The sequence below is a fragment of the Tasmannia lanceolata genome, unplaced genomic scaffold, assembly GCF_043159265.1.
Source record: "Tasmannia lanceolata isolate RefF3 unplaced genomic scaffold, GAP_Taslan_0.1 ptg000018l, whole genome shotgun sequence".
Taxonomy (NCBI): domain Eukaryota; kingdom Viridiplantae; phylum Streptophyta; class Magnoliopsida; order Canellales; family Winteraceae; genus Tasmannia; species Tasmannia lanceolata.
In genome coordinates, this window is record NW_027518695.1 from 12,471,006 (window position 1) to 12,497,148 (window position 26,143).

General features: G+C 38.6%; 1 protein-coding gene across 1 annotated transcript; it reads right to left on the reverse strand.

Moving 5' to 3' along the window:
• Nucleotides 1–1,298: 1,298 nt before the first annotated feature.
• Nucleotides 1,299–24,886, reverse strand: LOC143849319 (clathrin heavy chain 2-like). The gene is made up of 30 exons (XM_077358305.1): nt 24,346–24,886; nt 23,446–23,650; nt 19,969–20,057; nt 19,768–19,846; nt 19,489–19,616; nt 15,410–15,508; nt 15,196–15,304; nt 14,785–14,864; nt 14,474–14,701; nt 14,333–14,398; nt 11,632–11,748; nt 11,225–11,422; nt 10,672–10,788; nt 10,422–10,481; nt 9,415–9,501; nt 9,059–9,142; nt 8,835–8,969; nt 8,654–8,716; nt 8,476–8,580; nt 8,287–8,399; nt 7,940–8,192; nt 7,672–7,808; nt 7,318–7,596; nt 6,223–7,225; nt 5,457–5,942; nt 5,149–5,319; nt 4,877–5,062; nt 2,717–2,839; nt 2,529–2,639; nt 1,299–1,803 (listed from the first exon to the last, which is right to left on the reverse strand). The coding sequence occupies exons 1-30, from the start codon at nt 24,388–24,390 to the stop codon at nt 1,648–1,650; spliced, it is 5,112 nt and encodes a 1,703-aa protein (XP_077214420.1). The 5' UTR covers nt 24,391–24,886; the 3' UTR covers nt 1,299–1,647.
• Between the last annotated feature and the right edge of the window lie 1,257 nt (nt 24,887–26,143).

Here is a 26,143-nt window from a genome sequence, read left to right on the forward strand (position 1 = left end):
ACCATTCATTTGATAGGCCCTCACATTGATAGGGTGTGCCCAAAAAATCAGCTCCCATAGGATCATCCCAACCTTTCAAACTGTGAAGGCAAAAATTGATAGATTTGTAAAGGTTTTTACACGTCCAATTTTGCCTCCACAAATCGTAGGGTTGGGATGATCCTATGGAGCTGATTTTTTGGACACACCCTATCTATGTAAGGGCCCATCAAATGAATGGTTTGCATCACCCAAACAATGTGGGGCCCACTGTATTTTAAGCCGTTGGTGTAGCTAAGTTAGCTTACACGTATGTGTAGCTATATTTTTCTCTTATATTAATAGGGTACCTTCCAATTTCCATACAGGCCCTAAAGAAATGCACCTTGATGGTTCAATGCCTCAACGTCGGGATGATTGTAGAACTTATCAAAGGCTATTCTCATCAATAAAGGCTTGTTTAGAGAGTTAATTAGTTTTCATAGACAAACAAACTCTTTTCCCCCATTTTTATGACTTCTGATGGCTATTTCGGATGTACTTTTACGTATTACATAACGGGAAATCCTACGATGTCATTTAAAACCTCATAAATTGGATTTCTCATAATCTATTAAATTCGCTACATCTATAATAATCTATATGCGTCATCCTACTTCAGATCTCATCTGATGGATATAATTTTCAAGGGATTTGCTAAGGTCCATCGCAAACGGCTTTTTGCGGCCGGTCTGTCACACCTCAGACCAGCCACCTAGTGAATGGAGGAAAAAGATGTTGTCTCTATTCACGAGGTGGCTGGTCTGAGGTGCGACAAACCAGCCACGAAATGCCTTTTGCGATGGATGCTAGCAATTCCAAATTTTCAATACAAGTCTAATTTATGTTGGTAATCTACGAATGAATGGTTTGGATCATGTAGCACTACGTGGTCCGCTGTGTTTTCTTAAGCGTGGGTCATAGTTTTTCTAATTCAAAGAAGAAATCTCAAAGTGATCCGAGGCAACGTATAGAGGGATTCGAATCATTGGTACAGACAGATCGATTATAAAAACTCAGATAATATTGGGTACAAAACTGTTTATTGAACTCAAATCGAAAGCAAACATTACCATAGCAAAACCCCAAAGTATCCTGTAAGGCCCTTTTCGTTTATGATTATGGCCCCCATACCGATTATTGGACTCAAATTACATTAATTTTGAGTCCAATAATCGGGTTTGGAGGCGCACCATCAGCCTACCTTCAAGTTGCTTCTCAATGATGAATATGAAATGGCATGGAGCATAAATCCAAGTAAATAGTCATCTTAAAACAGATTTGCACCTCAAACTCTATGAATAGATTAAAGAAGAGAAAAGGGTTCGGAATGAACAGATTTGGGAACCTATACACAGGCCACCCATCCACGGCCAATCCTACCATTCTCCTACCCTTCTAACCACATGAAAAACAGTTCACGGTCAGGAAAATGCTCAGCTCGGCCTCTAAGGCAGCGTAAAATGGCGGCTACCAAAAAAATATAAAGGAATAACCACACCTACAACAAAATAACACAGAAAAAAGAAGAGTTTATTTCGAACTGAGACCACATTCCGCTGTGGAAAAAATCCAACCACTGGGAGAAGCGTAACTGGTAATCTTTGTCAGTCTGGCATTCAACCGAAATCAATAACCACCCATCGGGGGCATGCCAAATGCAGGCATTGGAGGCATTCCCATTCCCGGCATTCCGCCCATGGGCGGAGGTGGGGCATAGCCTCCTCCCATTCCTGGCATCGGCGGCGCAGGCAGAGCAAGAGGCAGTAGCTGGGCATACATATTCTGCAAACAAACAGAACCATTTTCCTTAGGCCTTTTTTCCGAGCATAGCTGTAAATTTTGGCCGAAATCCAAAATGCCACCCAAAATATTTCAGTTTCGGCAAATTCACCATGAATCGGATTTTTATAGGATTTCAACTAAATTTCCAAAAATTTTGTTTCCACCGAAAAGTAAAGATTTCCATAGAAATTACCGAAATTTTAGATAGTCCACATAAATTTTAAAAATACCAAAATTTACATGATTTTCAGCCAAAATTTCCACCGAAACCGAAATATTTCGATTTCAGTGGTGGCCAAAACCGACACCGAAACCGATATTTAAAACCTTGTTTCCAAGTAACAGTGGTTAAACCAACCGAACCATCAATACCGAAGTAGAGATGCAACTTGTGCCGGATTGGGTTGAACTTTTGCTAAAAAATGAAGGCTGCTGATATTGGCACTACCATATTTTAATATTTGCACAAACTCAGCTTGTCTTTCTTTTTTGATTGCCTTGTAGAGGTTTTTCAGAACTAAATAATCTTTGACACGTGTTTAAATAATAAAAGACAAGATGAGTCAGTGGAATTATAAAAACATGGTAGTGCCAATATCAGTAGCCAAAATGAATTGGAATTAACCCGGACCCCGATTTTATGGTAAAAGCTCAACCCAAATTCCCCAAAATTGACCCAGGGTTTATGGGAGGTGAGAGGATAGAAAACATCTTTCGATAGCTACCTGCTGTGCAACCATGTCCTTCTCTTCCTTTTCTTTAGCCTTCACTTCACTGAGTGCTTCAAGTTTGTCCTTAACAAGCTCATCCACTTTGCTTGTATACTCGCGGATAAACTACAGCCATGAAAGAGAAATATTAAAACATGATGAAGGTTAATAAGAGAACCGCATGAAGAAACATTATATCTCACCTGCAAGAGGTAGGGGAAAGCAAAATCCATCATATTGTTCATCCAGGCAAGTTCAAGTGCAATATCTGGTCGGATTAAATCATAACAAGTAAAGAGGCACGAAGCAAAGCACTCCTTCTTTCCCTGTATATAGAACAACCACAATGTCAGTCAACCAGTGTCTCACATGTCATTATAGAACAGCATCCAGCATAGTCAAATTTCAAGGGTTAGGAAGGAGAGAATAAACAAAGAGCAAAAGAATTACAGCTAGTAATATGTTTGTATCAAAGCTGCAGTACAGGGGGCAAAGAAGGAAAAAATCAGATCATTTAAAAAATTCAGGTTCTTAATGTTGGAATCTTAGAAAGGAAATATAGCTCAAAACGATCATGATGTGGTCACCAAGGAGAACATCAAATTGGGGACTGATTTATTCCACTAGGTAGAAAACGAAAATGCAAAGTTTGGATAGTAATAAAAAGATCAGGTTTTGTGGAATAGATGAAATATGAGTAGCACTCACAGATAAGCGCTACTTGGCGGCCAAAGCAAGAGAGAAACCACAGGCTATCTTGATAGGGAAATATAACTCGAAAATTGGTTACTCATTGAAGATTGTCAAGTGAGCTTTAAAGTAAAGTCCAGACTTGGCCGTAGCCAGCAAGAGACGAGCCCACATGGGCTCCGTAGTGTTGTATTTCCGGTTGGGCAACGACTATGGCAAGAAGGATACTGTCAAAGAAAGGTAGTCACCAAAAGGAAAAACAGAGAACCCCAACTATGGGTGAAATAAGCCAAATGTATTGTTGTGGGTATATTTGGCACTAAATTTAAATGTTAATTTTATAATTTAGTTAGCTTTGCTTGAATTTAAAATACAATCTCTAAGTTGCATTTATTCCAGCTTATGGGTAAAATAAGTCGAACGCATGGGGCCCTTAAGGCTGGTTTCTGTCAGGGCGCCCACACATACATATATATCAATATAAAAACACACACATATGCATACAAACTAAGTTGAAGATCTGGCCAGCAAAGAAGCGAAAACCGACTAAAAATGGCATTCATATTGCCAAGGAATGGAAAAAGGAGGCCACAAATCAAGATTGTTGATGTTAGAAGATTATCTGCAGTGATAGAGCTCAAAAAAGTCGATACATGCACCTAAAAGGTGAACAGGAGAAGGGAAAGACCATTTTTATTGTCAAGAAAATAAAGTTTGTTTGCTTATCAAGGATTTTGCTGAAAGCATACATTCTGGCATAGAAATACAGCTAGAAATTTAAAGAATATGTACGTTGGGAAGCAGAAAAAATTAACTAAAAAACAAGTTTGCATTCCATACAGGCATGTGCATTAAATGCGGGCAGCACGACTGGGTCAAAAGGGATTGCGAAAAGGAGACTTTGAAAACGGGATCCTGTGTGGAAAATAAAAACGGGAGTGATAAGACCGTTGATTTGACCTTTTTCAAGACATATTTAATGCTTTATGGGGATTTGAGCTCCATTCTTTTGTCTTTTAGTGGACATGTCTCCAATGATCAATGCCGTTTTTTTCCCAGAACGCGATCCCGTTTTCCTAGCAGTGCTCTTGTATAAGTATGAAGAACAGTTTTAAATATCCACACAAAATCCGACTGAATGACATTTCAATGGGGGCAACCTGAAGGTTTTTTATGCGCTTTGAAACTAGAGGCTCTTTTATCAACAGGAAGATTTCAATGGGAATTTGATTAACTTCCTTGTTAATGAACAGAGGCAGTTATAAATCAGAGAATGAAATTTCAATGGAGGCACAGAGTATCATCAAACTTTAACCACAGGGTTTTCATGAACTTCGAAACTAGACGCTCTTTTGTTAACAAGAGGACTTCTACGAGAGTTTAATAAAGGTCCTTTCTAATAAACAGAGGCAGCTATTATTTGTATTAAAATTTCCTAAAAGGCACACAGCTTCTCCACTTATCGATGCACCTGACTCATTTTCCAAAAACTGCAACCCAAGCCACAAAGCCGAAGTTTTGTCCATATAAAAAAGAGATTTACTGGATTAATGGTAGTGCATTTTCAGTGAATGAAAAGAGATTGGCTATGCCAGCCTTGTCTGGAGTCATAATCGTAAAATTAATAAACAACTTATCACTATGTTAATAGAATGACAGCGTGAGTTCCACACCTGTTCAATGAAATAAACAAGCAACTCCTCAGAAAGCTCACGGTCGCCAGACTGAGAGCATGCTTCCATGGCATCTCTGTAAAGGTTGTCTTTCTTAGACAATGCAATGGATTGTTTCCATCTCCCTGCTTTCTTATAAATATAGGCAGCAATGCGCCTCATCTCAAGAAGCTCATGTTTCTCAACCTGCTCAAAGACCATAAAACGAGGGTGTGTGAAAATGAATCCATTGGAAAATATTCAACCACTAAAAAAAATACCAATGATCTCACCTTCTGTGCAAGGCCTATCTGGTCAAAGTTATCATGCATATCAATAGACTCCCGAAGCCTATCATAGTCCTCCTCTTCAATGTAGATTTCATTCAAAGCCTCATTAACGGCAGCCACATTGTTGCTCTGAACTGCAACCATGTATGGCTTTACAAGATGTAGATAACCAGCCTGAAACCCACAAAATTGGAACACAAATAAAATGACAATGATTCAGCGAATCCAAGAACATTTTGGGATAAAGAATTGATCATTGATTTAGAAAATCCGAGAATATCAAATAACATCAAATATAACGTAAGCCAAACCTTCCGCATTATGTCTACTACACGTGTGTGGTCCACACGAAGGGCAAGCACATTGAGAAGATCATTGATAAGGTCAGGATGTTCCTGCAAGTAGAAGTGTACTGCCTTGTAGTAAAGCTCAACATTCGCAACTTTAACGGTGACATCTTTGAACTGCATGTGATCCCATGCCTCCGGGGAATGGTTCATAATCGTGGTTGCAGCATTGTCAAACTCATCATATTGGATATACAGATAGGTGAGCTCTTTCCAGTGCTGTTGCTCATCACAGGCTCGTATAAGCTTGGGGATGTTGAGTCGGGTTGAGAACAGTTTGATATGCTCCATAAGCTTCTCCGAACGATATCTAGCATACAGGACTCCCAACTCCGTAAATATTCCCATGTGTGCACGTTCTAATCCCAAACCACTCTCCATCAGAGATATTAACTCATTGAAGCACCCTCTGTTCTGGTAATAATCACTGACCTCTTCCAAGTCATCAACCTAGAACAACCACATCAAGAGATTACAATATTTTGTTCAGTTGGCATGTTGAAAATTCTAAGGCCCTGTTTGTTTTAGATTATTACAACCGATTGTGGAGTCCCCAACTGATTATTGGACCGAAAATTGCACTAAATTTTCGGTCCAATAATCGGTTGAGGACTCCACAATCGGTTGTCATAATCTAAAACAAGCAGGCCCTAAATTGAGCCAGAAAACAATCGTGTTAGATGAGAATAATTCCACAATACACGTGAATGGAGAATCTAGAAAATGTCACCTGGATAATGATGTTGAGCCCACAAATCTGTGCCAAGCGAAACTCCTCGGCATCAACACAGGCAAAACAAACTTCCTTCCACGTCTTCGAGCTGTTTGCCTTGCGAGCAGCATCAACTGCACCTTGGAACTGCCTCAGCTTCACAAGAGTAATAGCTAGCTTGGCCCAGTTAGAAATGAAGGCAAATATGATCTTTGCAGCCTCATACAAGGCTTCATCATAAAGGCGATCACCGACGTTTTGAAGATTAGCAACATTTGGCATAAGAATGAATTCCTCAATATCACCAAGCTTATCAATCTTTGCATATGCATAGATGAGCTCACTGTCCACCTTGGGCTCTCTAGACTTTTGCCTAACCATCAGTAGATACTTCACCAAGTCATGGTATACATTTGCATCCTCAGCGCACCGGATAACATCTAAGAACTGGGTGGCATCATCTGCACGGATAAAAGACTCAATTGCATCACTCACAAGGCCCTCCCTCAGTTGGGCCTTGGCTACCTGGCTCCAAACCGCATCCTCTTCAACACGGAATGCAAATTCTACAGCTCGTTCTATGCTTTGTATGTTATCCAACAGGACATTCACTGCCTGCACATTTAAGTTGAACTTTTTGAAGATGGCAAAGGCTTCTTCGTACAGTTGTGCTTCCACGGCCACCTCCCCAACTGCAGGTCCGTCAAAGTTGTCTAGCCTATTAATGTAATCCATGACCCTTGATGGATCTGCCTTGATAGCTGTTAGGATCAGTAGGTTTTGCAGGTTAAAGTTCCCACTAAAGGCCGAGTTTTGGAGAACAATCTTTTCAAGAAGCTCAATCAATTCATGTGGAAGATCTGCGGTCATGAAAGCTTTAACAGCTGCAGAAACTTGCTCTGGGCTCTTGCTTTCAGGCAAGGCCGTAGATACAACTTGATCAATAAGCTGCCTTCTATAGACATTTTCAGGATGAAGAACTTTCTCCCAAAGATCTGGATCCATCCTTTCCACAACATATCTGAAATGAAAGGATGAGATCAATAATCTCCAAACGTCAAAAGATATTCAGATATACAGGAATAGGAAGTAGGTGAAAAGCATTATAAATACCTGGCCTGCAGTTTGAACAGAGAGTTTTTATTTGTGACATTGATAAGTTCATCATCACACTGTCCTCGCCGGTAAGCAACAACTGCCAGGGTTGGGTCCCGTTTCTCACAATATTTACCCACAACACGTGAATCATAGTAGGGGTTTGTCGTGAGAAAATGTTCTGGATTGTTGTTGCTGTCTATGATAATTTTACCCAGAGCATTGTGAACATGCACATCCTGGCTACCCTCACTCACAAGATGCTCCAAGAACTGTGTGAGTAAACGAAGACGATTCCTGCAGTGCATGAACAATGAGAGCATGAAAGGAAGAGTCAAAAGGGAACAGTAAGGATTGAGGGAGATGCCAAACCTCTTTTCACATTCATCCACAAGGGGCTCCACTGGAAGGAGGGATCGGACTGAAAGAATAAGGCCTTTGATAAAGTCTTCAGGGCACTCATCATCTAGCAGCTGGCCAACAACTAATGGAGCATTTGCAGGGTTCACCTGTCAATTAAATATTCAAGAAAGCCAATTTTTCTTTCAGTTATCAAATGCTTGAAAAATGTATCAAACTATTAGGGCAGCATATCAGGGGTACAACAAATAATTACAGAACTTTTTGAAGAAAAACTTACTTTCTGAACATAACCTTCTATATATCGAAGCATGTTGTTTGAGTATAGGTAGTGTGTAAGATCTGGAACAAAACCAAAACGATCACAAACATTGATCAGGGGACGCGCATCCGGAAGCTTGGCTTCCATTAGAAAGTTCTTTGTCTTCTCAGGATCATAGAAGTTGGATTCTCTCGTCACACGTTCAACCTCTTTAATTTGTCCAGTTTTAGCAGCTGCCTCAATGTACTTAAAGTGTATATCTGGATCTTCGCTGTTCCAGTCACCCAAAAATAAGAAAGTGGTAAAAGAAGTGGCTGTATTGAACCAAAATATATGGCATAATTTTCTTTCTAAAGCGGAGATACCTAGAGCTCAAAGATGATCCCAAAAAGAAGTACAGTCCTTCATAGGACTTAAATTGCTCAAAGAGCTTTATGCAGGCATCCACACCCAACTGCTCAGAATATTCTTTGGCAGTCTGCTCAAACACGTGTTAGAACCTTCCTTAAGAAATGAAACAAAAGCAATATTAGATCAAAGAAATGGGCAGATACCTGCACAATTATCTGAAGATTTCCTCTCAGATTGACCAGTAAAAGGTCTTTCATGCACTCTAGCGCCCATTCTCTAGAAAGGGTTCCAAAGAATTCCACAAGTGACTGGAATACAAAGAGTTATTTAGTACCACAGAACATTCCCTAATAGACCAAGAAAAAAAAATAGCATACAGACCTGTGGTTCAATGGCATGAGTGTTCACAATAACACGCTTTATATCAGGCAACTCGCTGTAATGCTGCATGCAAGACATCAGGCTTGTAGTGAATAACCATGGTCCCCATAGGACCAGTTAAAAAAAATGATCCCCAGAATTGAAATTGCATTATGCAATACGTTTCATGAAGTCGTCTTACCTGAAGGGCGCGCATATATAAACCAGCTTTTTCACAGAGCTGCGCAATCCGAGGACGATCATAATGACTGAACATTCCATTAGCTAAGATTGCATCCGCCACATTTGGAAATGTAACAAGATTAATCTCCAAGACCTGTGTTACTAAGATAAAAAAATTAAGGAGCTGAAAAGAACTACGAAAAAAAAAGGAAAAACAAAATTCTATTAAAAAATAATGTTGACCTTTGTTTGAAGGAAAGCATGTTCTGGCAAATTTGGCTTCAGGACATCCAACAAAAAAGCTGTTGCTTCTCGAATCATGTTCCTCTACAATAGGAAACACCATCTCAACTTTCATTTGTTATTCTAAAGCAAAATGCTGAAAAGAAAATATGCAACATGGAAAGAATATTGAGGAAGCAGGGATGAGCGTGGCATCAAAACAAAAACATCAGCATAGATTTTCCAACTCAAATACATTTTCAGAAGGCTGGGAAAACATGGATATAGTCTTTTTTTTCCTGAATGATATGGATATAGTCTATTATCAACCTAAATTATATAGAACCAATGTCAAACATGGAATACAGAAGCAGAACCTGAAGGAAGAGATCTGTGATAGTATTGTAGTCGACTGGACAACCTCCCTCCATTTGTGACATCATGAGAGCAAAATTAACTGCTCCCTGTCATAAAAAATTATGAATAAATTTGTCCTTTATTAGAACATGATCGTATTTAAAGAACAACAAAAATGTTAGGCAGAATATGAGATGCAAAAAGGAAGCAATACATGAACTGAAAAGAGAATAAATACAAACCCTTGCAATACATTTGAATCCAGAATAGCCTAATATACACAATGTATCATCCGTTAAAATAGAGCGGATTGGTGTCTTAGCATCCAAGAGCTTCAGTTACGCCGTATAAAACATAGTCACAAATATCACCGACATTTTAAAAATATTGCGATATTTTGCAATTTTTTTATAAAACGCCATAATCCCAATATTTTTCCGAGATTTTGAAAATCATTGTGATATCATATTTAGTTTTTATTGCAAAAATATCGCGATAAATTCACAACATTAATTGTTGTCCTAATACTCAACTTAACTCAACTAAGCCTTTGCCCCAAACTAGTTGGGGTTGGCGAAAATTTTCATGAAGAAGGTGAAAGAATCTACCCGGCTCAAATTGACTAAGTCTACTCCTGACACTAGTTGTCCTGATATTGTTCTCAAATTTTACAAAATTGACTAATTGTTGTCCTAATATTGTTCTCAAATTTTATATTTTTATATTTTAAAAAAAAAATTATTTTCCAGTTTTTTACCCGATATAAATACAAAATTAACAAAAAAATCTAAAATATCCTGAGATACACCCTTCCTGAGAAATTCCTAAGACAAATATTTGTGACTATGCATAAGAATATACAAGCTTCAACTGTTGCATCCTCCATAGATCAAGTTGGTGGCATGTGCTATATTTTTTGCCACAATCATTTTCTTCTTCTTCTTTTGTTAACAGTGAGCACATATGTTGGTTAACAAGTAAAAGATGTAATTTGTCTCAAAACTCCATGACCCTTAAATGGCAATACCTGGGGATCTGATCTTAGAATTGTTTGCAGAAGGAAAAGATAATCAGGCACGTACCCAACCTGCATTAACGAATAAGACATAGCTACTGTGAAAAGCACACATCTCCATACAAGAAAGATATTAAACGCATCAATTTAACCACCCTAATATTAGAGTATAATTGACTAAAGATTTTCAAAGAATGAATAACAAGTACAAGGTTTTTAAGATGTTAGAGAATGCCAAACATAAGAAGTATATGCCAGTCACCTGCTTCGAGTAAATGAGAATTTTGTCAAATTCCCTTCGTTCTGCAAAAGCTGCTACAACTTTTGGGGTGGCCCTTGCCTTGATATATATTTTCAGTGCAAGGTCATTATCCACAGTCTACAACAGAAAATTGCATTAGGTGTCAAAAAACATGCAAAACTGTTGTAATCAAGGCTTCGAAAGGATAAAAGAGACAATGACAGCATGTAAGAATCATGAACTGACCCATGTGCATAAAAAATTAATTTTGGTGCCAGATAAAGACAAATTTTAGATCAAAGTTATTTGGTAAAAATTACAATATAAATAGGGAAATGATATCCACACTCTTATTTTTATAATGCGTTCCACAATCTATTAACTGCTTTCTAATTGGCTGTTGAAAGCCTTCTTCAGTAATCAACTGAGAGAAAAGCCAGCCCTTTTTTATTATGTCAAGGTAAACGCCACGAATCTTAGAGGAGTGCCACTATTAAAAACAAGGGGATACAGATATCATTTTCTTATAATTAGGCAATTGAACTATGATGAACAAAGAAGGCCCTAGTCTGACCTTCACAAGATCCCCAAGTTCTTCACTACACTCAAGCTTGTCCTCAGCCAACCAGTTCTCCAAAAGATTCTTTTTATTCTGATTCACGACTAAGCGAGACAATTCCAGAGACTCGAAGGCATTGAGTTTTCCTCTAGTTAACAATGTTCCGAAGTATTGCAACAATGGCGGCGTTTGACCAGCTTGCACAGGAACACTCTGCACAACATAAAACAACATTTACATGTACCATTTCTTCTGCTCTAAGACAATAGAACAGAGGAAGCACTAGATTCAAATCATTCAAAAAAAAAAGAGGAAGCACTAGATTCAAGATGAGCAATAACGCTTCAAATGACAATTTGCACTAAGTCAGAAACAAAAGAAACTCCAGCACGGTGCAGTGAGGAGAGAAATAGCAAAAATACCTGAAATTTGGCAACAGTATCAGGAGTCCGGAGGATGCCCTGAGGAGATTCTGCTGCAAGCTCAGCAGCCTCCTTATATTTGGTCTGAGAGAACAATTCTTGGAACCGTTGGACAACCTGAAGTATAAAAGGATGAAGGATAAGCAATTCATAATATTAATAATGCAATACAAGTTTAGTACACAATTAGGGATAACATGAAAATTTTCCTTTAGGCTCTGACAAGACAGAATTTCTGTGTTCACTTCTTTTCTAGGGAAAAATATTATCAGATGTGGAATTTCTTATTTAAAAGCTGAAAATGACGTGGAAATTGACTTTTTCCCTGTTACTCGAGATTTGGTTTCCGATTAAATATATCGAAAAGAGGCTTTCCAAGGAAAACGAAACCTTTTCCTTGACAATTTCCCTGGATTCCTTTTCCTTCTGCCATGTCACCAGGAAAGGAAAGGAAAACGAAATCCTTTCCTTTCCTTTCCGGGGAAAAGAAGTGAACAGAGCCTTAGGAAACCTGAGTTTAGGACCCTGGCCAGTCCAAGTGAAATGAACCCAAGATTCAGTTTTCACACAAGAACAAAACCCTTCGTTGACACCAACAGGAAGTTTGAATGTGTACGTGTTAGTCGCATGATGTGTCTTATGCAAAATATGGCTTATTGATAATGCATAATGGCTTATTGATAATCACATGATTATGGTTTGCTTATAAATATTCTGGTATCTAATCTAAACTTAATATTCAGTTAATACTCCAACAAGTCGGGTGAAAAGAAGTGTGTTTCATGTTGCACACCAAAAGAAAACATTTGACTACGAATAATAAGTTTGTCTGTGTGTATCCTTGTATGTATATAGACATGTATTGATATAGTTTCTTTCTGATAAGATCTGCCTCTTTCCACCAAGTTATGGGTTCTAGCATGTTAGCGTCCAATGTGTTGAATAGTTGTAGTCGGAAGGGGAATTTTTTTAACATCACTATTCACTAGAGCAAATGGGGTTTGGAATACGTATCGGGTTTGGAATATTCTTGTGGGCATCAAAGAAACTAGAAACAGTTGCACAATCATCCGCTGAAGCCGAGTATGTGGCAGCAGCGGGTTCAGCATGTCAAGCGATCTGGCTAAGGAGAATATTCGAAGACATGGGTGAGCAGCAGAATGAAGCTACACAAATATTCTTTACAACAAATCAGCTATAGCAATGGCAAAAAATCCAGTGTTTCACAGCAGGACAATAAACATCATGGTGACCAGAAGAAAAATTACACAAACTAGAGTAGAGTGGATAAAGCGCTATAGGACTATTAAAGGTGAGGACATGGACTTGAGAAAACAACTAAAGCTGTCTTGCGGGTCGAAAACCTTCGGTAGGATAGCTTACGGGTTCAACAAGCATGTAGGGGTTTTCACCAATTGACCTCAAGTACAAACAACACAATCCATCGTTGAGTCACTAACTCCTTTTTGCTTACCCCCGAAAAAACTTGGCAATTAGGAAACAGCATAGCTTAGTTTACAGGATAAAGAAGGATCCAGGGGTCTTTAGTACTTGATTTACCCCAAGATTGGTTGATTAGTCATCATGACCAGAAGCGGGTGCAAAAGTTCAATTGTATGAGCACTAAATAATTTTCGAGAGATCTCCTCCAAATCACTGGTATGGCTATCGAAATCGTGAGCATCGGCATGTAAGTTCCAGATCCAAGTGATAGTCTCAAGGCCTTTTATGAATCGTTGTTGGTTTGATACGAATAATGGCAGTCGTTTCACTATGTCAAGACTATATATGTATCCATGATTCAGATCAATAAACAGCCCACTCCACAATAGAGCTACTAATCCCTTTGCTTTCCCAAAAGAATCTTGGTAACCAAGAAACAATTGTTTGTCCCAATCTTTGATTTCCCATTACAACACACAGAGGGAGGCAACTAGTAAATTCAAAGTCAAGCACTAAAAATGGCATTTAGCAGTAGTACCTCCAATGGTTGTAACCATTCAAAAAAAAGCCTCCAATGGCTGTACACTTGCATTTGACATCTCCAATAATTTGCCTTGGAGTTGAAGGCCAATTCAGGTTCATGTAGTTGAGTTTGACAAAAAACGTTGACAAATGTCAAGTTTAAGAAAAGATTCGGGCTGTGGCCCGCCTAAACTTGACTTGGAATTGATGAGTGCCCAGTCTGAATCAAGTTGAGATTTGGTTAAGTACTTATGGAGTCAACTGTGCTTTCTGAGTTTCTATTCTAAAATTCATTTTCACAAATCAAAATTGAAAGCCAAGGATAAGAACAACAAGACTCAATACAATACTTTCCATTACTAGAGGACTAGATACTATAAATATAATTACAAACTACAATGTATACAAATGGCAAACAGCATAGTCTATAAAGTATAAAGTAACATCATATAACTATCAAATCAACATATCACATGATAATAAAGGCACAGGTCCCTGGTTGATGTGAACTACACGTTCCAATAGGGAAGAAAACGGAAACATTTCGACCATTTCATGTCGGTTTTGGTGGCAATTTAAAGCCATGACTAGAAGTTTGATCCTGATTATTCCAAGTAACAACCCAATAAGGAAAAATGCCGGCTCATATTGCCTACAATTTCTTAGTTCCTTGCACAAATTTTCAGAATCCAAAGAGACACCAAGTTTGTAGAAGAAACGTGGCCATATGGCTTACCAAATTCTCTGCACCAGGAAGGTTTCCTCTTTTGGCAAGATTAATAGCAAGCTCCAGATTGTTTAGCTGTAACAGTTACCATGTGTTAAACAACATTTAATTTTCTGTAATAGAGAATCAGTGCAAATTAACCTGACATACCTGGCCACTAACGAAAGGCACAAGTGTTACTTCATTAACAGTTGCAAGTAGCACCTGACCTCGCCTGTTGACAGCATAGAATCCCCCAGCAGATGAAGCTTCTGCTGTCAAAAATATAGGATCTGGACTTATTCGATTCCTGTAAACTGCTGTAGCTGTCTCCAGATCATACACAAATAAAAGTCCAAGCTTTGTGATCACATATATCAAACTGTACTTATTTGATATCTGCCAAAGTAACAAGAAAATAAATTAGCGTTGATACTGTCCTTCTCTTGGATCTGGTAAAATACAATGGATTAAAAAGTTACCTGCATGGCCACTGGGAAGTCATCAGCAAAATCTGGAGGGAAGAAAAGATCCGCTTGTTTCTTTGTAAAACCTGGCTTCCCTGATGAAGAAATCGAGAAGTCAGCACCAGTAAAAAAGAATGACGGAAAGGTCAAGTTTCCACCAAAATTAAACGAAATATAATGATTTGAAACAGAAGTAACATGATAACAGTAATTCTACATATGCTAACAAACATGTCTGCCTAAGTTCATGACCAACGACACACAATGGAAGACTACTTTTCTGGAAAACATCGCTTTCACATGGCGTAAAGCCATCAATATCATTTTCTTACAAATATCGAAAAGAAAAGGCACACGAAAAACAAGAAACAAAGAAAAGCTGAACTGAATTCAGAATATAAATGAAGGTGAATGCAAGGAGTGAACCTGGCTGAGCACCAAGTTCAATCACATGTAACTTTGATGCAATCTGCCCCGCATTGGAGGTCTTTGAGGCAAATGAAATAAGAATAGAAGGATTTTCATTTCCAGCAACCTGTGTAACATAGACATGTAAATAGATCGTGACAAACCAATTAAAATCAATCAAACTTATGTATTGACAAAATATGCAAGCATGAAATGAAGGAAAGGCTCGCACTTTGAATGAAGCAAATGATGCGGCATGTGCTTCAAGAGCTTGACTACGTTGCTGATCCACAGAAAAAAGCTGCATATTTCCTTTGACTAGTTGCGGCCTCTACAACCAAAATTGGAGATAAGTAGAAATTAAATTACAATTTTTTAAGCATTAAAAAAGATATCATATGCTATGTTTGGTCCACCATTTAACTATATGCTGCCCATTATCAAGTTCGAAGTTAACAAAACATCTAAGTACATAAAATTTGTGCCAGATGAAAGGAACAGAAAATGGCATTGCAAAGCAATTTCATTAAACAATAATCACAACGATGATTAAAAGTAGGATCCTGGTGCATCCGTGTGGCTATCTGATTGTCTTAATATACCAAAGGGAAAATAACAAAGAAAAAAAAACTTCAACATCATCGACAGGAATAGTGGGACAAAGTCATCATACAGTCGGAGGAAGCAAATAGCTAGCTGATTCAACTAGCCACATTTTATTGTCAAACTGAAAATCAACCTGTGCTACATACACGCAATGAGAATGCAGATTGATGCAATCTGAATGAAGCTAGCATTAATCCGCACTAGGAGCAGAAGCCTTCTAACTCCAGGATCCCACCAGCTCTAACTTCAGAACATCCTCTAAGGCTCTAACTAATCCCTACTAGCTACTGCCACCAGGACCCACTTAATCCACCCTTAGCTAAAGAAAATGTGTACTATTTATAACTTTTGTTTCTTTTTTGAGACCTAGACATTGTAAAAAAAAAATGTAAGGTTTTTATAAAAAACATAACTAAAGAAGTTAAGAATTACATCTTACATGCTATCATGTATGGTTTTGCAGTTTGCATTATACAAACACTTTTTAGGTGCTCCAGGTTCTTACAGTTCTGAGGAACACTTCTTACTCCTGTGTATCAGTGTATGCTCTCATTTCATAGAACAAAGTAATAGCCCAAAATGGACCTCAAGATATATGTAGATCAACTTCAATAAGAACACCCCGAAGGCAACGAATCTAGCAGAAAATGCTTGAGTGTCTTCGTATTCAACCATAGCAGCAAGCTTTGGCATCATGATTGCATTGCTCCACAGCAAAAGAAAAGATGACCAGCGAAAGAGACGAATGCAAGTGGTATAGCAATTTTTTTTATCAAGATAACATACGCTTAGCGAGGGTGTCATAAGAACCATGTTTCCAAAAGCTGAACAAAGATACCAAAGGATACAACGTGAAGTTGTGAGATGAACAGCAGCTACAAGACAAAGGATAGAGCGGGGTTTTGATTATTCAGAATGATCCCAACTCCATGATTGCAATGACTCTAATGATGAGCTAATGATTAAAGAAACAGACTGATGGAATCTCAATTTTGATTAAAAAGGGAAATGTCAAAAAGGAGTTCATATGTGCAAGAGATGAAACGACTTAACTGGTAAGGTGGGTAAGCCAATAATCAAATAGAAACAGCCATTAATTTACAGCTGACAGCTAACTGTTTGTGAGGACTAGAGATGACTATTCATAATTATTTTTTCAGATTTTTTACCATTCAAAAAAAATTACTTTTTCAAATACATAGTGGGAGCAATTAAACTCATGGCTCGCTGCTAGAAGAGTTTAGAGAACAAACAATACAAAAACAAAAACAAAGACAAAGCAACTAAAAGGAAGCCATCATACAAGAACACAAAACATACAAATAAACATGATTTCCAAGGGATTCTGTGATATATGGACTTCCCATCTATTCGACTATTCGTCCATGCTTGAATGTCTTTCTTGCCAAGGATATCTCTATAATTTGGGCCCCTTCCATCTTCTAAACCACAAACTTAGAATACCCAAAGAACTAATGCTACCTATTTTATTGGGGGTAGAATAAAAAGAGAAGTGACTGTGTGGATAGACATTCCGAACCAAAAGTTTAAATTCAATGATGGAATCCGATTCAGGGGAGACGGTCAGGTTCTGGACAGATAAGTGATGTGGAGAGTCTTCTTTTAAAGACCTGTTTTCTGGTCTTTATAATATTGAAGTCAAGAGGGAGGCGTGGGTCAAGGAGTATATGGTGCATGGGGAGAATGGCATTGCTTGGAACTTTAACTTTAGAAACAACTTTTTCGATTGGAACTAGATCGGATAGCACGGATACGGAAGATCCTAGATTCGCAGTATATTAGTTGCTCTGGGGCTGATAAGAGAGTTTGGATCCGGTGCACTTAAGGGGAATTCTGCGTCAAGTCATTCTACCAACAGCTCACTCCTTGCACAGTACCCCTACAGGCGGCCAAAGTTTGCACCATTCCAGCTCCACCCAGGGTAGCTCCACCCAGGGTCTGCACATTTAGTTGGACGGAGGTTGTAGACAAGATTCTTATGGTTAACCATTAGAGGAACCGACACCTGTTGATCGTGGATTAATGCACTCTACGTGTTGAGGCTAGCGAGACGGTGGATCATCTTCTCTTGCATTGCAAGACTGCTTGATATGTGTGAAGTAGGATTCTTCATAGGTTTGGAATGAATTGGGTGTTTCCTGCTCACTTGGCAGACCTTATTAGCAGTTGGGCATTCTTCCCATGGAGAAAAAGAGAGAAGGTTTTATGGAATTTATCTATGTTGGCTACAATTTGGATGCTGTGGAAGGAAAGAAATGCTAGAGTATTTAAGGGCATGAGCAAAAGTCCTCATCATATCTTCTCCATGGCTATTGCATTGACTATCTCTTGGGCTAGAACCCTCCCCAAGTTTAAATTTATCTCCGCTCATGATCTATGTTATGGTTGGAAGGAGATTTGTTCTAGTATCCTCCGCCTCTTGGTTGCTGCAAACTCAACTTTGATGGATGAAGCATAGGATCCCTGAAGGGAATGATTTGTCCGAGAAAAAAGGGTCAAACCCCATCCCCATTTCTTCCATTTTTTTCACCCATTGATTTGTGCATCGTTAAGATGAGATATGCCTATTATCTCTGATCTAGTCTTGGCAATCCTGGACCCTCAGGGATAGGAGGTCTTCTTAGAGACAAGGTTAGAGCCACGATTTGGGCGTTCTCCGTTCCGATAGGTTATGCATATTCTAATGAGGCAGAAGTCAGGGCGGCTTTACAGGGTCTCAGGCTAGTTAAGTCTCTTGACTTGGCTAAGGTGATAGTGGAGGGTGACTCACTAAACGTCATAGGGTGGTTGAAGGGCAGTAAATCTTACCCCTGGAGATTCGCTTGTTGGATTGGTGAGATTGGGGATCGAATTTGAAGGTCGAAGGTAGTTTTTCAACATGTCAAAAGGTCTGCAAACTAAGAGGGTGGATAGGCTTGCCAGGGATAGAGTTGCGAGGCAAGAGCTTGAGCTTCTTATTTTCTTCCCCCATGAGGATCTTGTTTAGATAGCATCTTTGTATTTTCTCCTCTTTGGTTATTTCTCTCTTTTCGTTGACCTTCTCGGTCGGCCTTGTATATTCTTCTCTTTCTATTAATGATACTTTTCCATTCAAAAAAAAAAAGGATAAATCTGAGCACCTCTCTGCATTTGTTACAGTACGGTCACTTATATTTATGTATGTAATTAGGGGTGCAACTTGTGTTGGGTTAGGTTGAGATTCTACTAAAAAATTAATTGGATTCAACCCAAGCCCAAACCCAAAAGAATATAAAAGCCCAACCCAGTGGCTGCAAAACATGCAACCCTATGCAAACGATGGAGATAAAATATGTATTTAACAATAAAAAGAAATCACTGTCATCATACAGGTTGTAAGATATCTTGCTCCGAACCAATTTTTTGTTGGGGTTCTCAAATTTTAATATATTAAGCTTACTCGCAACATAAAAAATAAGCAATATGCACACGAATATCAATTACAATGAAAGAAACTAAATAACTTAGAAGTTATATCATGCCCAGCATTTATTTTAAGATCAGATCTGCTAGGTAAATTGTGAACTTATTATTAAATAGGTTTTTGTAGAGCTGAATGAGTCTGAACAAAACAGGCTTGCATAAATTATGACCGGCCCTTCCCAAAAAAAAAAAAAAAAAAAAACCCAATTGCAAAATTATTGAAGAAATGGCATCAAAATATACCTCCGGTGCACCAGGAGCAATTCCAATCAAAACCAGCCACTTTTCAGAGGGGTCGCAGCGATAGTTAATTATTTGATTATTTGACAAATTAGCTGCTCTTTCAAACATCTTTACAGGCTCGGAATCACCTGACATAGAAGTTAGTGTCATACTTTTTGCAGCCAGAAATTCAACTAAATAATAAAGCAAGCCCTAATTGGAATCTGAATCAACCCATCAAACAAGAAAATGGAGAAAGTCAAAGTAAGAAAAACAATCCTGGTACAAAACATATCATACCTTCTATTGACCAATGGTACACTGTGGTTTGTGTGACTAACCCCAACATCTTTGGGGTAATCCATTTCCAAAAGGCAACCTGCAGATATGAAAAGGTGAAAAGGTTGTGACTTGAATGAATGTTATACATTTGAGAAACAAGATATCCTAAGAAACAGCTTTAGTATTGAACTACTTAAGTGCAAGGGATCATAGGATCACCTGCTCAGGCATCTGATACGATTTCACTTTTGCCTTCATCTCAATGTTGAATATTTGTAGATGGTCCTGGGTAGTTCCCGCAAGTTGAGCTTCAAATAGAATGCCAGAACTCATTAATCCAATACAGAATACAAACAAAATGGGCTGCAATAAATGGTTTTCAGAGAACTCATTTAGTAAGTTCTCCACATTTCCACATTTTGGGTTCACATATTTCACAAGGGGAGATTTTTACGATTTCATCGCAACCACTCAACAGAATCAAAAGTCATAAGTTGCAGCAGGTTTCTCTCATCTAGAATTTTCTACCATATGCATCTTTCATGGAGAACAACCGCATCAAGTGACATGCGAGTAGAAACCCAATTTCACTTGATTTTTTTCTGCTTGTTCTTGAATATTTACATGATCACCCCATTTAGTTATACGTTCTACTTCTATGCCTACTACTTCAGTTTCAACACAAACTTCTGTTGTGCCTCTGATCCATTCATTTCATTCATTTCACTAGTTGGTGTTAAATATTATGATGAATTATTAATCACGAATGGTTTGTGGTGCGGAAATACATCCAAGGGTCATTAAAACATATTATAGGAGAAAAGACAAAAAAGAGGGCCCAAGTGCTGATGTCAGCACATGCCATTGGTGATGTCAAGAGAGGCCATTTCACACAATTTTTTCTGCTTGTGCTTGAATATTTACATGACTACCCCATTTAGTTATACCTTCTACTTCCATGCCTACAGTTTCAACACACACTTTTGTTGTGTTTCTGATCCATTCATTTCATTAAAACTGACAGGAAAAAAAAGGCCCAGCTATTTTTCTGCTTGTGTTTGAATATTTACATGACTACCCCATTTAGTTATACCTTCTACTTCTATGCCTACAGTTTTAACACACACTTTTGTTGTGTTTCTGATCCATTCATTTCAATAAAACCTGTTATTGGAGAAAAGACAAAAAAGAAGGCCCAGCTACTGTCAGCATGGGCCATTGGTGATGTCAAATGAGGGAACACATGTGGACAAAGCAGAGTGGAAAACCCTCATACACCGGCGTTTCTTGAGTGAAGAATTTTTCCCCCTATGGGTTTTAGATGTTTCTTATTATGAAAATCTCTCTTGTACCTTGGTATGCTTAGGAAGGTGTGTTAGCAACGTGAGAGGAATTTAGGAGTTTTAGACTCCTTTATTACTAGGTGATAGTAAAAGGTTGCTTTTTAATATAAATCAGGGTCATGAGAAGCTTTAGGGGACTTCTTCTTAGGGCAACTTTATGTCCGTACTGGATTGTTGTTTTCAGCACTTAGTATATCATTTATGGAGCCGTCCTCCACAAATCATGAGAACTATAGGTTGTTTCTTCATCTTCATGGGGACAGCTTTGAGATTTTTCTTTTTGAATGGTAAATATTATATTAAAAGGAAATGAAAAGGAAAGAGGACCTTGACGGGGCTGGTCAAGGGGAACTGAAAAGGAAAAGAAACACAAACAGAAGGAAAACAACATGTGATCGAAGTATCGAACATCTTTAACACAGCTCTCCCAACCCCGCTATGGACCAGACTACCAGAGCATCCGCCACACTATTGCCATAAACATAAACATGCTGGAAGGACGTCAAGGGACCATCGATCAACATCATCATCATCTCCTCAATCTCATTTGTAAACCACAACAGAATGCCTTCCAATTGTCGATACATCAAATGACGTTAACGGAATCTCCCTCCACGATCAAGGAATAAAGAAGAGCATGACCGACAAGATGTATGTTGTACAAGAGAGTAAGATTTTTTTCTACTTCACAATAATTTTATTTATGGACCTACAATCAATACGCATGCGCCAACTTCCATCTTTCTTAAGGGTCAACAAGGCAGGCACAGGACACAGGCTCATAATTTCCCTAACTAGTCCCCAATGGACCAATTCTTCTACTAGGCCCCACATCATCACCCTTCCCAACCAAGGTGTATATCCCTCATATTTCTGTTCACTTTTTCACAATCTCTCATGGAAGAAGGATCCGGCACTCCACTTGAGAAGTTTTGGGTCGTTCCACTATTCTCATAGGGGGAAAGATTATTTTTCTCCCATCTTTGACAAAAACATAAACAATGTGTCTGCCTCTATGGGTAGAGTCAACATCATACTGCTAGGGTTGACCAAGTAAATATCTGACAGTCTTCCAAATCAACCACGTCACATAAAACCTCATCTTTATAAAATTTTCTAATAAAAAATAAAATTTGACATCTTTCAGTTACCTTGGTTTCAAATACCTTTTTTATTCAGCAGATTGTGTATGAAGAAGGGTGTTTTTTCATTAAAAAAGGGGTGTTTTTCCATCTTCAATTGTAGTTAGGCAACCATGGCTTTGGAGGCTATTCTCACTGTTGCACCCATCGATAATCAAATTGCAAATTCTCTGTGATGCAAGACGACCTATGGGAGGAGAGAAGATAGAAGGAAAATTATGAAAGATGGTGATCTGATAAAGGTGCCATCCAAATCAGATTTGTGCTCTTAGGTTTCTAGGAAGATCCGATCGTTGGATCAGTAGATCCGGAGGTATGGATTAGAATCTGAACCTAGGAGCGATCAACTGTGGTTTCGTGATAATCGGATCGATGGATCGTCGATCAGAATAGCACAAAGATATATCAGAATAGCATAAAACATTGAAGAAAAATTTACAGGTTTTATGTTTTTCCTTATTTCATTTTTTGTTTCAGCATGGCCCAAGTCATTTCATCTTGGCAAAAATGGAGTGCCCAAGCCACTTCCTTGCTTCAATCATTTAACTAATGGCATGCGCATATAATATAAGCATATTTATGCAACGCCAAAGACTGTTAGATGAAAGATGTGTGATGGTTTCTTGATTTTCAATGCCTTATCATAATAAGTAACTGATTAACAACACGAATAAACTATGCCTAACTGGAAAGTGCAAAATGGGGATCAATGGTATACAGTATGGTACAATATATTTCGATGCAACAAGGCAGTTAATTGAACAGCAATCTTGGGGCTGAATTGCTGAACCTCATGCCATGGTGATTAGGACATATCGATCACACTGCCGAGTTCAGGGTTCACATTCCAACCCACCCCTTACAAAAGGAGAAAACTACAATGCAATACACAATGAATATATGAAATAACAAATTTTTTTGAGAAATCATTAAAAAAGTAAGCAACTAGAGCATGCATAAAGCTTTCTACAAATTGTTAGAAAATTCACAATATCAGTATTTGCAAACCTCAAAGGCATTTGAGATTATCAATGCATAACTTGTTCTTCTAACCAAACCCAGAGGAAGTAAAACATTATCCGGGTTTGTGAAGAACATAATGTGACAGTGTATCTCACATGACCATAGAGGCAAATCAAACCAAGCATAGATCGATGCAAAACTATCACCCATATCAAGAACGCAAAAACCAGAAAGGGGTCAATACGAACCTTTCAGGGCAAGAATTCTGGTGTTGGGGTTCATCAAAGCTGAATCTGCAGTAATCGGCCTTCTTAATGGCTGCATCGGCATGTTCATATCAATGATCACAACACTGTTCTGTGGGGAGGTTTCTCGGACACAAATGTACTTCTCCGATTCCATCGTAACATGAGTAAAAGTGATGAATTGTGGATTTATTCCCAGACTCGGCAACTGCGAGTGAGGCAATTTCAGGCATGATTTCATAGACGAAAATACATTCAAAATCAATGAAACACATTTACTTAGCAGCTTTAGAAAAAACTCAAAATTTCAACAGAGAAGTAGAGACAAACAAAAATAAAATGAAACACATTTAGAAAATCTCAGTCAACTGCGAGTGAAGCAATTTCAGGCATGATTTCATAGCGTAGCACATTTAGGAAATCTCAAAATTTCAACGGAGAAGTAGAGATCGAGAGCTACTTAAAAGTGTTTCATTGATTACATGCCTAATCAAATACTTAAAGAAATTATATCTTTTCTTTTAAAGAGATAGAATTGTTTCTGAGCAAACACTTAGAAAACCTCGGTCGCAATGCTCGCAAAGGCAGAAATTTTTAAAAAAAATAAACAAAAAAAATAGAATCGTTTACTGTAATACAGATCCGACAAGAGCATTGCGAGCGAGATCAAAACCTATCCTGCAGATCTGTCTAGATCCGAGATTTATTACATGTCGAATCAAACACTTAAGGAAATGCCATTATGTAGAAGAGGAACATAAAAAAGAAATCAAATAAACTCAAAACCCTAGATCTTAATTAAACGAAGAACGCATCTCTGAATTCAACTAAAATTCTTTAACAGGACACGAAATACGACGAAAACAGAGTGGAGGAATGGAAATGAAGGAGAATGAAACTCACAGTCAAGGTCTCCTTCATGGTGATGGGAGCATTTGCGGCAGCCATGGCGCCTGGTTCGGCACTCTCTCGAACAAATCTGGATTCGCAGATGAGGAAATGGCCTCGCTAGGGTTTCACAAAACCGAAATGCGTTTGGATGATGATAGATCTGAGAGCAGTAAACCCTCGAGAGAGAGAGAGAGAGAGAGAGAGAGGGGTGGGGGGCTTTTCTTTGCCTGCCTTGTTTGTGTCAAATGGGATTTCAAATCACGTTAGAATGAGGAGGAACAGGATTCCTATGAAGGTGGGAGAGGAGGAGAGATCTAAGAAACATTTCTAGTGAAAATGAAAGTCAGAAAGAGATAGGGGAAAAAAAAAACGAGAAAATGAAAAGGAAGGGACTCTAAATTGCGCGAGATGTGTGCAGTGCGCATAGGCCGCTTTTCTTTGGGCTCGTCGGGAAATATCTTTTGGGTGCGTTTCGATTGCCAGGAAATCGGTGTCACATCACTCACATTCCAATTCAAATCCGATTCCCCGGTAAGCATAAAAACGATTCCATTCGAATATTTGCGTACGTACTACAATTTTCTAGGGAGAACCTTATGGGAGGAAATGATGGGACACATATACATGAAGATGACATTGAAGCTGAGGAAACATTTGTCCTATAGGCCGATGAAGTGGGACCGAAGCAAAGGGATCAATAACTCCTCCTCCATCGCATCTGCATGACTTGTTGTACCATCCAAGGGAGGCTTTGTAAAGTCTTACTTGACTCCGGTAGTTGTGAGAACCTTACAGCTAGTGATGCGGTTCACCGGCTTGGGCGTTCCACTCGTCCACGTCCACGTCCACATCCTTATCCGATGGTTTGGCTTCATTATTCTAAGGAGGTAATGGTCTCTCAGCATTGCTTGGTGAACTTTTCCATTGGAAATGCATATTTGCATATTTAGGAGAGGTGCGGTGTGATATTCTTAACATTGATGCTTGCCACCTACTTTTGGGGCGTCCATGGCAATTTGACCAAAAGCAGTTTATGTTGGGTTTACAAACACATTCTTTTAGCATTGGCAGCAATACATTTGTCTTAGCTCCGTCTAGAGGAGATAGAAAATTCAGTCCTGGTGAGGAAAGGGAAGGGATAGTTACACTGCCAAGGAAGAGGTTTGGGGAAGACATGACTAGTGGCTACCAAGGCATTGGCATGAAAGATGAATACAAGATAGATGTTTGAGTTGAAAGATAATTGAGAGTGGACCTCATCGACTCTGTTGGTTGGAAATGAGTCTAAGGAAACACGGGTTGAGGATCTATGGGTACTCCCCAAGGAAGCACGGGTATTGCTAGACAAGTTCTATGAAGTATACCCATTACAGATAAGAGGTTCTTTACTGCATATGCAAAAATTGCACCAAGGGTCTACTGTGAAAATCAAGGGTGTTTCTTCGTACTATTTTTTCCATGGATCATTTATGCACCCTATGCGTGTTTTGTAAATCTTATATTATCTAGTTACGCAATTCATGCACGATGATGCATGTGCGGCTGGAAACTCAAGCATTTGAAATTTGATTGTCGTTTCAAATTTGAGAAATAACAGAGAACATGGATGGAACAGAGATTTGCACGGGAATAAAGTTGACTATATTGTATGATACCCACGAATTGCATAGAAAATCTTGAAAATGATATTTCACATTGGAATTCAAATACATAGTTTTTACCTGATTACAATATCCAAAATTGAAATGGATTGAAAACTTGAACTTGATTTGAGTTGAAAACACCCATGCATAGTACTTTAAATGGGATT